General features: G+C 37.2%; 1 protein-coding gene across 4 annotated transcripts in view; it reads right to left on the reverse strand.

The window, feature by feature from the left end:
* The window catches only part of PAK1 (p21 (RAC1) activated kinase 1), a 122,804-nt gene that overhangs the window by 50,968 nt on the left and 53,930 nt on the right, over positions 1–17,906 (reverse strand). For 2 of the 4 annotated variants that reach the window (XM_032489496.1, XM_014565119.2), the window contains exon 2: positions 4,286–4,493. In XM_032489496.1, coding sequence (XP_032345387.1) covers positions 4,286–4,475 — 190 coding nt within the window. In that variant the 5' untranslated portion in view covers positions 4,476–4,493. Of the gene's footprint in view, positions 1–4,285; positions 4,497–17,906 lie in introns of all 4 variants that reach the window. The other 2 variants (XM_032489495.1, XM_006191641.3) reach the window with 1 other exon arrangement.

The raw sequence follows: 17,906 nt of genomic DNA on the forward strand, positions 1-17,906 counted from the left end.
TTATGCATCCCCCACTGAGGCTATGCTGGAGGTCAGCATTAGGTAATGCCCACAGACATTCTACCCATTGCCAGCTCAAATCTCAACCATTAACGCAACCCACAGAGAACTCTTCTTTCTCATCTCCCAAATCTCCTTAAAGATCCAAAGCTACCCCTCTGGAAATTCTGGCTCCAAAAGTCTGGATGGGATGCGTATTTTAGAAACACACCATGAGTCAATTGTGTAAGCTGAGTTGACAACAACTCACAGAGGTAGTATGTTATGATGTAACAGATACTTTGAGAAGACTTAGTTCAATACTCATCCCTGCCACTTTCCAGGTGTGAGATCTTGATCAATTTACTCTTCTCTAAGCCTCAGCCTCCCCAACTGAAAATGAGTTATTACGGGTATCAGATCAAACAAGAAATGAGGTTTCCCTTTAAAAAAAAAAAAAAACCTTCTTATTTCTGTAGTATTTTACAGTTTAGAAAATGCTTTTATACCCACTATGTCAAATGACAAAAGCCTACTAATGATACACTTTACAGATGAGGATACAGGGATTAAAATAAATAGGTAAAAGGGGAAAAAAAAAACCAGTGTTAATAAATGTTAGCAGTAGGGCTCAATCTAGGTTCTCTAAGTCCAGTTCTAGACCATTTCTCTGTGTAGCTGGTATAAATTCTCAAATACTTTATGAAGGGCATACCAGTTCAAAGACTGCCAACATTGCTATTTATCCTTCTAGAACAAAGTTAAGCACAAAGCAGCAGGTCAACAGATGCTTACTGGCTGAGATAACATCAACAAGTACAAAACCAAGCTGAACAAAAAATGTTCCAAACAAAAGGGAAAAAAAACTCTTTTATTTCATTTTGATGTATGCATTAATTATAGCTATCTAAGGTCTTAAAGCAAAGGAGTGAAACCTATGTCCCCAGGGTACATAAACAGGAAATCTGTAACTAGGGGATGAAAGAGAGATTACCAGATCATTTCACAAGAACTTCTTATAACTCTATACTTTCTACCTTCATGCTTTGAATTTATAGAGATGTAGCTTTGATCTTGAGTTACAAGATTTATTTTCAGACCAGATTTGGCCTAGGGTTACTCAGCAAGGATTTCCAGGAGAATCTCTGCATCTACAGCTTTATCACTGATCAAAATACTTCACAATGGCCTAGTTTCATTTCACATACATATATAACCTGACCCAACTTCATCTTTATGTCTCATTTATGTAACTACAGGATTTTCAAAGCTATAAAAGACTGTGTATGTCTACTGGTTTGACTCTAATTTTTTAGATGAAGGCACTTAAGCCCAGAGAAATGTAACTGACTCAAATGAGGCAGCCAATCTACAATGAACCAAGACTAGAATGCAGATATCCAGACCCCCACCAACCCATTCAATACATAAGATCATTCCTTTAGTTCCCAATGATGTCTAAATGCTTCCATCTGCTGGTTTTTTTTTAAGAGTTTTTATTGAGATATAATTCACATACCATACAATTCATTTATAAGGTGTATAATTCAGTGGCTCTTGATATATTCACTGAGCTGGGGAACCATCCTCACAGTTTAAAACATTTTCATCACTCCAAAGAGAAACTCCATACCTCTTAATCCCATCCCTAGTCCCATGCACCCTAGTCTGATCCACCTCCTCCAACAATCACAGGCAACCACTCTTCTACTTTTTATCTATGAATTTGCCTAGATAATTCATATAAACAGAATCATACAATATGTGATCCTTTGTGGCTGGCTTCTTTCACTAAGATGTTTTCAAGGTTCACCCATCTTATATTGGATCAGGACTTCATTTCTTTTCATTACCAAATAATATTTCTTTGTACAGATATACATTTTATTTATCCATTCATCAGCTGATGGATATTTAAGTCATTCCCATTTTTTGGCTATTATCAATAATGCTGCTGTAAACATTCATGTACGAGTTTCTGTGTGGTTATGTTTTCATTTCTCAGTCATATGGTAACTCTATATTTAACCTTTTGAGGAACTGCCAGACTTTCCTACAGTGGCTGCACAATCTTACACTCCCATCAGCAATATATGAGGGTTCCAATTTCTCCACATTCTTGTCAACACTTGTTATTATGTGTTTTTTATTACAGCCATCCTAGTGGGTTTATAGTGGTATCTCATTGTGGTTGTGATTTGCATTTCCCTGATGGTTAATAACTTTGTGCATCTTTTCATTTGCTTCTTCGTCATCTGTATATCCTCTCTGGAGAAATGTCTATTTGAATCTTTTGCCCATTCTTTAATTATGTTTTCCTTTTCTACTGAGTTGTAACAGCTCTTTTTATATTTTTTATATAAGTCCTTTATTAGTTATACGATTTGGGAAATTTTTCTACCATTCTGCGGGTTATCTTTTCACTTTCTTGATGGTGTCCTCTGAAGCACAAAACTTTAACTTTTGATGATGCTTATTGGGTGGGAATTCATTATCCTCCTGGTTTGCCAGCAAGAACAATTCCAACTTTTTATTTTTTAATTTTAAAAGTCCTCTTTACTACATGTAGAAACTCAGGGTGAAGGCCTACTTATTTATAGAGATCAAGAATTATGATTGATGAAGCACAGTATTAAAAATGAGCACACACCTAGACTGAGGTATAAACAAAGTGGTTATATATGTGGGAGAAGATTCTATAGTAGAGTAACATCACATAGCCCCTGTATCTAGAAAGTTGGCAGCTACTACATAAGTGAATTAGCCAGAAAACAAAAGTGAAGCAACTTCCATATATCTCTTCTATCTAGACCCCAAAAGAGATCACAATGAAGGTGGAGTAGAAAAGGGTAAACACAAAGATACATGTCCAATGTACTCAATAAAAGTCCTCAATAGTTCTCATTTCAGTTATTCAACAATCATTACCTATATGTAAGATCACTCTCTATTAAACATTTCTGTGTCAAGACAACTCAAAAGCAGTGTCTAAAATTATCTTTTTACTGCAAATGCAGTGTGTTTAAAGTCATCATCTTCCCTGCACTCCAATCACCAACTTCTGACTTGTTCCTCTTCCTGTGTTCCCTATTTGGTTAATGATACTATTATCTACCATCTCCCCTGGTCTGTATTTATGCAGTTACATTTTTCTGCAATGTAAGTTATGTTCTGCAATTTACCACTGTACTTGGTATATTTGGTCTACTGTTTCGGAATCCCAATTCTCATTTATTATGTAGTCTACTAGTTATGTCTCCCAGTTTCAACAAAGGAGTGGGAGAAAGGGTACTAATGTTTCAGTGTCGACTGTGCAGTAGGTACTGTATTAGGAACTTTGCATGTAATCTTCACACAACAACCCTGTGAGATATTATCCCAATTTTAGAGATAGATAAGCCCCATCTTTCTTGGAGATAGAAAACTAAAAGTCAAAGGAGGTAACTGACATACCTAAGGTTAAAGAGCTTGTAAGTGATGATTCCAGGATTTGAACCAGGTCCACCTAAATCAGAAGCTCAAATAGCTATTTAAAGATAAAAGGTCAGTTTCTTCAGCATGCCACAAGAACAAAGCCCTGTAAGCATGACAGACAACTTTACTTCATATTAACAGCCACTTAGATATTTGGAGGGTTGAACAAAAGTCATTTATCCATGTGGACATCTAAAACTCTATTTCACAATCTTGTCCATAGGATCTCAGTGGCTTTTATCAGACACTGCTGAAATCCTGATTATTCTAGAAATTTAATCAGTAAAAAGGAAATGAGCCCCAGCTTAGTATGACTTATTCTTAATGAACTAATGTTAAGTCCTGCTTCCTTTTCTCAACTTCCTTTTCTCAGCTATTATTTGTCTTTCTTACTGATATTTAATCCCCAAATCTGGGTTTAAGATCAGGACATATGAATAAAGAAGAGGCAATCAAGAATCTGGAAAGAAGACATTTCAAATGAAACTAGTTGGGGGAAAAAAACATGTCTGAACAAAGATATTTCAGTATCACTTATATTTTGTCAGTTCATAAACAGTTTAAGAACTTAAAAAGTAAGTAAATATATGGCTTCAGATTGACCAAAATATGGCAAAAGCATAATTATTTTCCTAGAATTTTGCTCAGATATAGTTAATAGAGTTTAAAAATGGGTCTATTTTCCATTTGACTTCAGCCACTTCAGGAAAAAAAGACAAGGAAAATATTTAATGAGAATTAAGTCAAGGAAGGGACAAATCCTTTATTCAGCTGACAAAAAAAAAAAAAAATTTAAGCATACAAATGGCGAGAAAGAAATGAAATACTATACTTTTATCTCCAGGTAAGATGGATCGGTAAAATCGGTCCTTCTTTTTCTTCTCCTCTGGGTTTGGAGGTAGAGGTTTGGAACCGTGGTTCAAGGTTCCAGCATCTTTACTGCCAGCTCCAATCATAGTGCTGGTGTTTCTCATCGGAGGGGCTGGGGGTTTGTCTTGAATGTCTAGGCCGTTATTTGACATTGTCACCACCACCAGCAGCTACTGAAATCAAAAAGAACATAACTCTTTTATTATTTTTGAGCAAAAAGACATATGTGCTGAAAATTTTTAAAGAATCCAAATTATACAATCTCTTCTCCAGGACCCACCTCAAGCCATTCCACTGCATACTATGATTACTGCTATCGTATTCTGTCAATATTCAAAAATGTAATACCTACTCTGTGCCAAGCACTGCTAGAAATTCTCAATGTTCTTGCTTTTCCCTGTATTCTTCTATCTAAGGCATCACAAAAAAAACCATCATGATGTGGTTAAAAAGGCAAAAATTTGGCCCAGCTAAACTGAGTATTAACCCCAATGCTGCTTACTAGCTTAAGAGAAATTCCTTAACCATTTGGATTCCATTTATTCATTCATATAAAGATTAAATAAAACTGCTAACAGCATTCCACATTGCAATTCTAATTTTGTAACCTTAGGAAAAATCATGCCTTCTCTGGAAGGGACTGTATCACTATACCAAGGGTCAGTAAAGCTGCTGGTTTTATAAATAGTTTTACTGGAACCCAGTCACACCCATTCATTCACATATTGCTTATGGCTTCTTGCACATTCCAATGGCAAAACTGAGTAGTTGCACCACATCTAAAACAATTAGCTTGTCCACAAATCTAAAAATATTTACTATCTAGTCCTTTACAGAAAAAGCTTGCTGACCCCTGGTCTGTATCAGCTCTCCAGTATCTCCTTCCACTAAAATTTAACCTCCTTCTATATAGGCAATCTACAATGCTTCTGGAAAATAAAAGGAATAAAATCTTTTTAAAAAGGAGGGGTGGAAATCTCTATCATAAGGTACTAACAGTTTTAGTGAAAACAGATGATATTACTTTAAACAAGTGTTCTGGACAACGGATAAATATGAATGTACCCAGAGTTAATAAAGTTTCTCATTATTCTTCCATGCTACAATGGAAATTATATCTTTAACCATGACTTTTTAGAATGTAAGCTCCTTGGAGTCAAACACAAAATGCTTTGGAGGCTAAATTTTCTAATTAAAAAAAAAAAAGAAAAACAGTGTAATAATCACCAAGAGCTTTTTAGAAATATAGATGTCCTTGTTTGACCTCCATAAACTTTGATTTAGTATAGGTAGGTGTTAAGATCAAAATTCTGTAATTTTATTACCAAGTCCATAAAACCTAACAACTCCGCACCTCGTGGTCGCGCTCTCTCTCTCTCTCTCTCTTGCCTTCTGAGGCAGTCCACACTCTGTCTATGGACTGTGCAACACTTTCACGTTTAAACTAAACACTCCATACCTCTCAAACTCTCTCCGTCTCACCTTTCTGAGAAGGCCCACCTTCTGCCTATGGCGTATGTATCTCCTAAGCTGTTTTGCCTTCTGAGTGAGACAGACCGCACTGCCTATGGATTGTGTATCTTTCTAAATAAACTTGCTTTCACTTAAAAAAAATTGGTAACTTTAAAATTTAGATCCCAATGCCTGCCGGAATTGAATACCACTGTTTTAGAAGTCAAATACTTAAATGTTATGAACAAAATACATAGAAGTTTTTCTTTTTTTTTTTTTTTTAACATTTTCTAATAAAGGACTAAATGATCCCCTGCATTCATTTCTTTCCCTAAACCTTTCTCCACATGCCATCAATGATCTTAAAGTACACCACTCCTCTACTTAAAACCCTTCATTAACATCTCAGAATAAAAGCTAAAGTTCCTTGGCTTGCTTTTGAAGGCCCTACCATTATTTAACCTACCCCACCCATCAACCTCACTTCCCACTACTACCTTTCTTTCTAACTCCCCTTACATTCTAGCTACACCCAACTTCTCCAAGGTCTTCAAATATACTGTAGCATTCACATTTCTATTCCTTTGCACATGCTATTCCCTCTGCTTAGAATGACAATTTCCCTCCCCTTCCACTGCTACTTCTTCTATGAAGCCCTTTGGAATTGTTTTCACCTTTGAGAAGTTAGGGTCCTCTCCTCCAGATCCCAAGGCAAAGGGTATATTTCCAGACTTTCACATTTATTTTTACTATGTTATAATTATCTTCATCAGGAGCCAGAATGTTCCCCAAAGGTCGGGCACAATTTTGTCACCTTTGCAATCCAAAAGAGCCAGTACAGTATCTAACTCACAGTGGAGTCAATAAATATTTTTATTACTCAAAAGTTGACAGGGATATTTACCTTGCCTTTAAGGAGTTCAGCACAGATGAAATTTTAAGGTCCTTCACAATCTGATTGATACTGAACTGCCTTCCAAACTAAGCCACTACATCTGGACATAGCCTACATTCAAACTACACTTCAGAAATCTCTCTGTTCTCCCAAATTTGCCAAGTAGTCTCTTGCCCTCCTCTTGCCCCAGCCCAGCCCCCAGTGCTTCCTGTCAATGATTTCTCTCCCCCTACAGATGAAAATCTTACTCATCTTTCAAGGCCAAAATAAAACTTCATCTGTTTATATAAATGATCCTGACCTACCCCTGGCAAACCAATAGCTCCTTAGTTCTCTTTTTGGACAAAAGAAATCAAGTAACAAGGCCAATCTTATTAATCTAGATTAATTCTCTGGGTGGTGTGCTTTTTATCCATTTCTTCCAGTTTCACTTTGCAGCTTTGTCTTTGCTTTCCCTCCCAGCCCCAACTCAAGTCCCTCAGCTCCCCAAAAGAGAATTTCTACTGGCTCAGTTCTCAAGTGTACCTTCCCACTCCAGATTGCCAGTTCCAAATTTATACTCCCTGCAGCCACCTGATACCATAAGCAGGCCCTTTCTCGCCTCTTGGGTCCCTTCAGCCAACAGTTTCATTGAATGTAACTCCTCTTCAAGACCACAGCTCAGGATTATACCAAGAAAGACTTTATAAACCTTTCTGACACAAGCTTTTCTTCATTTCCCAATTCTTCCACTGTGCTTGGAGAATTCTAGGTGGTACATCTCCACTTTCAAAAAATTCCAAATTATTAAAACCTAAAATCGGTTGTTGGAATACAATATTCGAATCCTCTGTACCACATTTCAGCCTAGATCACCAGTGACAGGAAATCTAGTCTCAAAAGTCAGCCTATTCTATCTTTGGTGACCTCATTTAGACAGTTATCACTTATACTAAGTTTTATCTTCTCACACTACATTGCAATTATTTGTTTATACATTTGTCTCTCCCCATACTGTCCTTCCCTGCCAGGCTTAAGACTATAAACTCAAGAGAAAAGTTCAATCATTTCACAATCCCCAACACCAGGCCTGGCACAGAATAGGTAATCAATAAAGATCTGTTGAAGAAATGAACAAACAAATGAACAACTAAAAGAACAAGTAAATAAGCAAACAAACAAATATGACTTCCATCTATTACTCCTAAATCCTGTCTCAGGGCTACTCAGAAAAGTCTACTGCCTCTTCCCCAGACAGAACTTTAGATACTTGAAATCATCTTTCAAGACCTCCCAACTCTATTTTTTCAATACTAAACAATGCCAGTACCTTCAACTATACTCATAAAACACAATTTTGTGCCTTCTTGATCCTTCCCTTTGAATTTACTTGGACTTAACTGTTTCTATACTACTTTCCAGTTTCCCTGCAGCCCTTCAACCGCCCTTTACTATGGTTTCTCCACAAGTGTTTACTCTCTTTACATTTCATAGATCCACTCACAGGTCATTTTGTCCATCTATACCTAGCACAGTAATCAGCACATTTTAAAATGTACACTGTCTTAAACTTTGTTTATAGGAAAACAAGTCCAAAACTTCAATCCTGACAAAGAAAAAAAGAAATACACTCAACTCTTGAATAAGGTGACCAAATATATCTTAAATCTTCTAACAGTCTCTGCAGGCCAAAGATTTGGGAGGATGACAAGCCAATGCCTTCTGACATGCTGTGTATAAACTAGGCCCAAGGCCAACATTTAGAATGATAGTTCAGATGGCACCCTTTTATCCATCCTAGACAACAAACTGATACAACAGAAAGACCATGTTTTACCAATGCCGCAGAGGCTCAAGGTGCCTAATAATCTATAAGCAACTAATTATAATGAAGTGTTAATTATAAATCAATTGAATAACTCTGTAATAAATGCAGGATCGTTGGCAGGGTAATACAGTTTTTAAAAAAATTACTGGAGTTAAAATCATGAGACCTGAGTTTAAATCCTGACTCTGCTATTTACTAGCCATGGTCCTAAATAGAAGTCTCTTTACCTATGAGTTGCAAATTGTTGTTTCCCACTACGGAGTCCCTAGACAGATACTGGTCAAAAGGCAACCAAGAATGGGAAGTTATTTGTGTCTCTTTTTCTGTAAAAAGCATAAAGCATGCTATAAAATATATAAAGCTATTAATGCTATTGTAGAAAAAGGGAAGGAAAATACTTTACAAGTAGGCATTATGTGCAAGGTACTTCACACATTGAATAAAATCAAACGGATTCAGGGGAAGGAGTGTGTTCACCAACAACTATTTCTTTCCACTTTATCATATCTGGATTCCACAGCCACTAGTGTAAAACATAGCCAAAACAACTAAAGATTTTAAGATGCGTATAACATCAAAGCAAGAAGCAATCTTAGAGGTCATCTAAACTAATTCCCCTCACATAACAGGTAGAATACAGAGGTCCAAAAAGCAGAAGGAAATTTCCTGAGATCACACAGAAATTTAAAGGAGGGGACAGAAACCCACATCTCCAAACTCTCTGCCAAAGGATTTTCCAACTATACTTGAGGTAATTCTAGCCTGTTTGTACCTTTTCTGACCTGAACTATGCTACTTCTGATCTAGGTTTAGGCCAGTCAAATGCAGCCAAGGGCAAATATAAAAATGTATAAACACATTTGGGCTGGATTTAAGAATGATATTTACTAAATATCTGCCATGAGCTAAGCACTAGAGAAGACAATTTCTTGGTCCTCAAATCGACCATGTGTTGATGTGCTGAAAGTTATGTACACCTTTTACCGTAGTTGCAGGTTCTTCATCCAACTACATTTCAAATCAATAAATTTTTATTGAGTACTTACATGTAAGGTGCTATGCTAGAAACCAGAGCTACAGAGATAGATAAATGAATAAGTGATGATCCCAACTCTAGAGGTTCTCACAGTCTGGTAAGCAAGATAGACAGGACCTAAAAAACCACAATGTCAGGACAATTGTGAAGAGTGCTATAAACAGTACAAGTAGTAAAATGTCAGAATAAACAGAAAGGAAAGTATATACTGAACTGAGGTGATTAGTGAGGCTTCATAGAACTGGTATTAAGAATCGGGGCTTAATAGATAAACAAGTTGATACTGTATAGCACAGGGAAATATATTCAAGATCTTGTAGTAGCTCATGGTGAAAAAGAATATGAAAATGAATATATGAATATTCGTGTATGACTGAAAAATTGTGCTGTACACCAGAAATTGACACAACATTGTAAACTGACTATTACTCGATAACAAAGAAAGAAAGAGAAGAGAAAAGAAAAGAAAAGAAAAGAAACAAACGGGGCTTAAAGAATAAACAGATCAGACTAGTGGTCCTCGACTCTGGACTATTAGAATTTCCTAGATGCTTTGTAAAACATCAGCTGAAGTACTTTGGGGAAGTATATTAATATCTGCAATTCACTGTGAAAAAAAATTTTTTTAAATAAGATATATTAATGTTGAGCATAGGGATGTGATATACATGTTGATATATAATGGATCTGATGAAGCAAGTATATAAAAATGTTAATGGTAGAAAAATCTAGGGAGTGGTTATACAGTTATTCACTATAATTCTTTCCATTTTGCTGTACATTTGAGATTTTCCTAATAAAAAAGGGGGGAGACGGAATACCACTGCTTGAACTCTGATTTTAATTGGTCTGGGATAGGCCCAGGCATTGGTATACTACCTTGACCAAGGAAAACAGACAATAAATAAATTAATGATTTTGATAGAGGACAATGATGGTAAGTATATCCCAGATCATAGGAACAACAGAAGTGTGAGAGTACAGTGTGGAAGAATGCAACATGAAGGTGGAAAAGTAGGACATAGTGATCACAGAGGGCCTCTTCTTTTCTGCAACACATACACAGCACCAGTCAAAAAATGGTCCATTTTAAGCAGTTCTAGATCTGTACAATGAATGTTCCACAATAAAAATAAAAGATGACATTGTTGATTTAAAAAGGCTGAGAGAGGACAATGAGAAAAGAGGTGTTGCCTGGAGGAGGGGACCAGCTGTCATCCATGTGCACTGAGGAGTCTGTGATCCCTTAAGGTCACACAGTGGGACTTGGGAGTTTAGGAGAGTCCTCAAAATTGCCTAACAGAGTTGCTAAAATTCTTTTAAAAGTATCCCCATAGAACCTCCTGGACTAACCATCTTTACAAATAGAATTCCAGCCCATCACTTGAGGCTGATATTTTAATAACCACTAACATTAGTGGAGCTTACAAGAAAACTTGGAAATCTATTTGGTTGGCATCATTTTTCTCATTCATTCATGCAAATATTTATTCCTCAACTTACTGTTTGCCAGGCTGTGCTAGGTACTGGGGATAAAACAGTGAGCAAGTCAAAAGAAGTAAAATCTCAAGAGACGCTGCCCATCACCCAGGGTCAGACAGCTAGTGGGCAGCAGAGGCAGGGACCTGAATGAAGAAGTCTGTGCGACTATAGAATCACCTCTTTTTCCACTACACCACACCTCACTGTTCACTCTAGAAGCAAAGTGATGTACTAGATAACCTCTAACAATGCCTCAGGCCATTGTTTAATTGAAGAAGAGAAAGGAAAAAAAGAAATTAAACCTATTTCAAATATTAATCACATTTCTCAGTTTCAGCAACCCGAGCGGCTGAGACTGGCATGACCAACACCCCACCCAAGACTGGGGAGTACTGCATGCCCTTGACACCTGGTTATGAGAATTTGATCTTTAATTAAATCTTGCCAGGACGTTTTCGTTGGCAGGAGTCTGGAATGCTGTAGTCTTGAATTTGCTGAGGGATGTCCTTCTGACAAGTCAAAGACACTCCCGCCATGTAGCCTCCAGCCACTTACACTGGTTTACAACAAGAAAGCAACTAGCAGGGAGGAAAACGGGAAGCTGTTTCTGGGCTGTTAGGAAAGCTACTTTAATTTTGGACCCTCAGTTTCCTCTTTTGTAAAATACAAGTAAGACTATCTACTTTATAGAGTTATCATGAGAATTAAAAAGCGTATACAAAAGCACCTAGCATGCTGCCTGGCACAAAACAGAGATTCAATAAATATCTGTTCTCACCCCTTACTCATCTATCCAGTTTCATCTCTTCTATTCCCTAAATTTGTCATTCCAGCTCAATCTGCTTTCATACCCCTACATTTGCCCACACCATTCTCTCTGCCTAAAATGTCCCAAGTTGTATGTTATGCAAACTCCTACTCATTCTTCAAGACCCAGCTTGACTCACTTCCTCTATGAAACCTTCACACAAGCCCTCCTACTTCTACCTTCCCTCAAATTTAATAGCATTTTATACATAATTCAATGCAGCAGGTTCCATATTTCATCATATCAACCTCATCAGACCATGAGCAAGTAAGGGACAAAACTGAGTCTGATTAATCTCTATGTCCCCAAGTCTCACCCAGCACAGACTTGGCACAACTAGATAATTAGTAAAGGTTCACTGACTAAGGCAGTCTGGTTTAGAGGAGAAAAACATAGGAGCTGAAAGGATCTGGAAGAATCAGCTAGTTCTAAAGCTTTATTTCATAGTTTGAACATGAAACCCATAGGTGTATGCAATTTACCTAAGATCACTCAAAGAAATATTGAGGATATGACTAGTCTCTGATTATTCTGATTCTCTTAAAAATACTCATTCCCCTCTAATTACAATTTGAGACAATGAACAAAGGGCTGTACCTGAAAAACTTCCTGCAATTGGAGAGGAATGAGAAGCAGCAAAGTGAAACAGAAAAGGCAGAGATTTGGAGTCAGAGAATTTAAATTCACTTAGACTAACCCTGTACGTTCACCCTCTCCTCCTCCCACCAATCATACTACACATCTTCCTCACTCCTACTACCCCTGCAGATAGTCACTAGAGTGACTTGCAGAAACCAGCACTAAAGGTCTCATAATCCTCCTTCCACCATCTCGGGAAACTCCTGACCTGCAGCCCCAAGTAAGCTATTCCCAACAGTTAGGAATAAAATTCAAATTTAAGCTTCAAACCTCCATCCCTCTCCATGAATGGCCTGCACTGAGAAAATCATCACTAAACCTGAGGCTCATACAATCTGAGGGCTGAAAGAACCAATAAGGCCACCTGGTTTAACCTCCCAAGAAACACTGGAATCATGTCTCCTAAATAGATGACCCTTCAGTCAATCTGCCTGAAAATACCCTATGATTTCCCACACTGCCTCAGATGAACATAATCTCTCAGAAATGTTAGGAATTATACCTTGAAAATGGACTGCCCTCTCTCCTCTAAAAGAGAATCAGGACTAAGTTAGTCAAGTTTCCAGTGTTCATTTACTTCAGTCATCCTTGATCACCCAAACTCGCATACCAATCTCTTCTGTATGCCTTCTAATCTGACCAAATTCCTCACCCCTTTCCCGACTCTGGATCCCCTCCACTACTTCCTCTGGAACTTCCCATTTGTCATGGGCTAATTTCACTCATCTCCTTGCCTTAAAAGAAATTTGGCTACCTCCTAAGAAAGGGATTTCTCCAGCAGCCCTCCCAGCTGGAGACTGTCTTCTCTTTTATACCCAGCCTATTAGTGGGGTCCTGAATTTTCAGTGCCATTTCCAAGCCACTCCTTTTTCTTCTTGTGAAACCTCTATTGCTTTGAGTAGCCTCCACTGACTGCTATCACACTTCCCTGTTGCCTAATACCCACTTCCTGGATACCCCACTCAAAGGCTTTTGTTCCTAGATCAGTCTTCTTCTGTACCCTCAGGTGTCATTCCAGGTGACTTCAATAACCACAATGATGACGCTTCCAACACTGACCATTTCACTTGCTGACCTATGGTCGAAGTTAGGTCATAATACTCCCATGATCATACCTTGGACCTTATCACCAAATGTTCATTGACCCCAATATTCAGAACGAATCATATATACTCCAAATACAACCTCCTATCCATGCAGCTCACTTGCTCAGGAACTTCCACCACAATTCCTAGACTTTATTTTGAGCCCCAATCAACTATCTGTTAGTCTCTGCTGCCTTCACATCTTTTTTTCCCTAACCATAGCCTGTCAAAATCACTCAAACATCAAAACACACTCAAACATGCAGCAACATGGATGGACTTAGCGATTGTCATTCTAAGTAAAATAAGCCAGAAAGAGAAAGAAAAATACCGTATGACATCACTTATATATGAAATATGAAAAAAAAAAGATGAACTTACTTACAAAACAGAAACAGACTCACAGACATAGAAAACAAACTTATGGTTACCATGGTGGAAGCAGGGTTGGAAGGGATAAATTGGGAGTTGAAGATTTGCAGATACTAACTAATATATGTAAAATAGATAAATAACAAGTTCATACTGTATAGCACAGGGAATTATATTCAATATCTTGTAGTAACTTGTGGTGATAAAGAATATGAAAACAAATATATGTATGTTCATGTATGATTGAAGTATCATGCTGTATACCAGAAATTAACACATTGTAAACTGACTATATTTCAATAAAAACATATACACAAAAATTAAATAAATAAAAAGCATCAAACCTCTAAAACTCAACAACAAAAAAACAAAAAACCCAAGTCAAATATGGATTAAGGATTTGAACAGATATTTCTCCAAAAAAGACATAAGAATGGCCAATAAGCACATGAAAAAAATGCCCCCAACATCACTAATCATTAGGGAAATCAACATTACTAACTATTAAGGTAGTCCAAGTCAAACCTACAATAAAATACTATCTTGCATCCATTAGTATGGCTACTATCAAAAAAAAAAAGAAAAAGAAAAAACAAGTGTTGGTGAGGATGGAGAAACCGGAATGCTCGTGCACTATTGGTAGAAATGTAAGATGGAAATGGCGCAGCCACTATGGAAAACAGTAGAGCAAGCAGTTCCTCAAAAAATTAAAAATACTGTAGAATTACCATATAATCCAGAAATTCCACTTCTGGGTATATACCCAAAAATATTGAAAGCAGGGTCTTAAAGAACTGTATGTATACCCATGTTCATAACAGCATTATTCACAATAGCTAAGATGTGGAAGCAACCCAAGTGTTCACCAATAAATAAAAAGATAAGCAAACTGTGGTATACACATACAATAGAATATTTTTCAGAAAAGAAATGAAATTCTGCAGTATGCTACAACATTGATGAATCTTGAGGATGCTCAGTGAAAGAAGCCAATTACAAAAATACAAATACTGTATGATTCCACTTATATGAGGTACTTAGAGTAGTCAAAATCATAAAGGCAAAAAGTATAATGGTGGTTTCCAGGGGCTGAGGGAAGAATGGGAAGTTGTTGCTCAATAGATATAGAGTTTCAGTTTTACAAGACTAAAAGAGTTATGGGGATGAATGATGGTGATGGTTGCACAATAATGTATTTAATACCACTGAACTGTATACTTAAAAATGCTTAAGATGGTAACTTTTTTTTTAATTGAAGTATAGTTGATTTACAATGTTGTGTTAGTTTCTTGTGTATAACAGTGATTTAGTTGTGTGTGTGTGTGTGTGTGTGTGTATATAAATAAATATATATATTCATATTCTTTTTCACTATGGACTATTACAAGGTTTTGAATATAGTTCCCTATACTATACAGCAGGACCTTGTTGTTTATCTATTTTACATACAGTAGTCAGTATCTGCAAATTCTGAACTCCTGATTTATCCCTCTCCACTCCCTTTCCCCTCTCTGGTAACCATAAGTTTGTTTTCTATGTCTGTGAGGCTGCTTCTGTTTTGTAAATAAGTTCATTTGTGTCATTTTTTTAGATTCCACATGTAAGTGATAACATGGTATTTTTCTTTCTCTTTCTGGCTTACTTTACTTAGAATGATGATCTCTAATTCCATCCATGTTGCAGCAAATAGCATTATTTTATTCTTTTTTATAGCTGAGTAGTATTCCATTGTATAAACAGACCAGAACTTCTTTATCCAGTCATCTGTCAGTGGACATTTAGGTTGTTTCCCTGTCTTGGCTATTGTGAAGAGTGCTGGTATGAAACTTGGGGTGCATGTAAGATGGCAACCTTTATGTTATATTTATTTATAATTTAAAAAAAGAAAGAAAAGAAAATGAGAATTTACCATCTAATAAATATATTACAATGTGCCGAAATTATCAGCAGTATCAAGTCATATTACCACAGAAGCCTATGAATGCTGGGGTAAAGGCCAGCAAACTGAGACTTAAGATATTAACTGTGGACAATGACTGACTCTCGTTAAAATCTGTAGGATAAGGTGGCTTATAATAGACTTTCACTGTACATATATAAACTAAACAAATCTGATAAAAACAAAAACAAAAACAAAAACAATCAACCTCCTTCTTTCCCTTTCCAAAATTCAGTTGGCAAAATCCCAGCTTCGGCACAGTTGAGTTCAACTCTCTCCAAACTGTCTCTATACTAAAAGAGCTAAATATCCTAGAGAACATTACCTGGCTAACTGCTTTAGCTTGAAAATTATCATTCTCCCAATACTTATGATTACCTTGCCACAAATGGGCATCAACCGGGCTTCTCATTCACCCCTTTCCTTAGCCAATGAGCCAACTTTCAATGAGAAAACAGAAATCTTTGCAGAACTCTATCTTCCCACTCCCAAATCTATATGCTTCCCTGTACCTGAAACACCCAGTTACAATGAAGAAGGTGTCCCCTCTCCCATCAAAAGCCTTTCTCTCATTCTCTCTTTTCCTTCCATTCCTTCACTTTTACTCCCTCTCACCTGGAATGATCTCCTTCAGTTACATTAATATCTCTTTATCTCTCTCTCTCCCTCTCTACCCCCCACCATACACACACACACACACACACACTCAGTCATACAACAAGTATTTATTTAACATCTACAATGTACCAATACTAAACTAGCTGAATAAGACAAAGTCCCTGTGTTTGTGGGTTTGCAGACTTATAGACTAGCAAGAGAAGCACACAAAGAAATAAGCAAACAAATATACAATGTCAAGTTCATAATGAAAATTAAAGAGTAGTACATGTGAATGCAGAAGGGACAGAGCTGGGGATGGTACATAAGAGCTTACATACCTCAGGATAGGCTTCTCTGAGGAAGAGACACTTAAGACCTGAATGAAATGAGACAGTAAATCATAGTAATATCTGGAAGCACTGTTAAGCAGAGGGAGCAGTAAGTACAAATGTCCTAGATGAGAATTTTGGGGTGTACTGAACAGCAAAAAAGCCAACAAGACAAAAGTTAAGTGAACAGGAGAAATGTGGTAGGAGACTAAGATTAGAGATGTACCCAGAACTCAGATTATGTAGGACTTTATATGCCACAATAAATTTTGAGAATTTTGAGCAGTGATCTGATTTATGTTTTAAATAGACCACTCTGGCTGCAGAGAACTGACTTCAGGGGAGCAAAGAAAAAGCAGAGAGACTATTAAGAAGTTATTACAATAACTCATATGAGAACTAATGGTGGCCTAAATGTATTGCAATAGGCAAAGAGAAGTATTGCAAGGGCAGATATTTTGAAGGTAGAGGCAAATGGCTTATTTAGAGGTTGAATACACAGTGTGAGAAAAAAGGAAAGATCAAGATGATCTCTAAATTTTTGGCCTGAGCTGAGAATATTGGGTGAATATAAACATGCTATAGTGTCTTCTATTCAAAGACACTCATACACACACACACCCCTTTTTACACCCACATCCTCCTCCAAACACCATTCATTTCTTTGTTCCCCTCCATAACACAGCTTTTCAAAAGAATTGTCTACTTACACTAGCTCCACTTCCTCGCCTTCTATTTGCCAACTACCACCCTACTATTTCACCAAAAGTAGTCTTGTCGAGACTACCAGTCACTTCCCTGTTGCCAAATCAAATGGTCACTATTGTGTCCTCACCCTACCCAACCTCTCAGCAGCATTCCACGTAACTGACCTCCCTTCTCTTTCGAAGGCTCTATTTTCTTGGCTTCTGCAGAAGCACATTCACCTGGCTTTCCTTCTTTCTATCTACCTGTATCTCCTTTGCAGGCTCTTCCTTCACTAGCTATCCACAACATGTCCAATGCTAGGAACCTCCTTTCCTCATGCACTACACTCTGCCCCAGATGAACATCTATTCCCATGGTTTTACAGATTATCTATATGTTGATGATGCCCAAGTTTCTATCTTTAGCCCAAAAGCTCTTTCAGACTAATAACC

This window comes from Camelus ferus, chromosome 10, assembly GCF_009834535.1.
Source record: "Camelus ferus isolate YT-003-E chromosome 10, BCGSAC_Cfer_1.0, whole genome shotgun sequence".
Classification (NCBI taxonomy): domain Eukaryota; kingdom Metazoa; phylum Chordata; class Mammalia; order Artiodactyla; family Camelidae; genus Camelus; species Camelus ferus.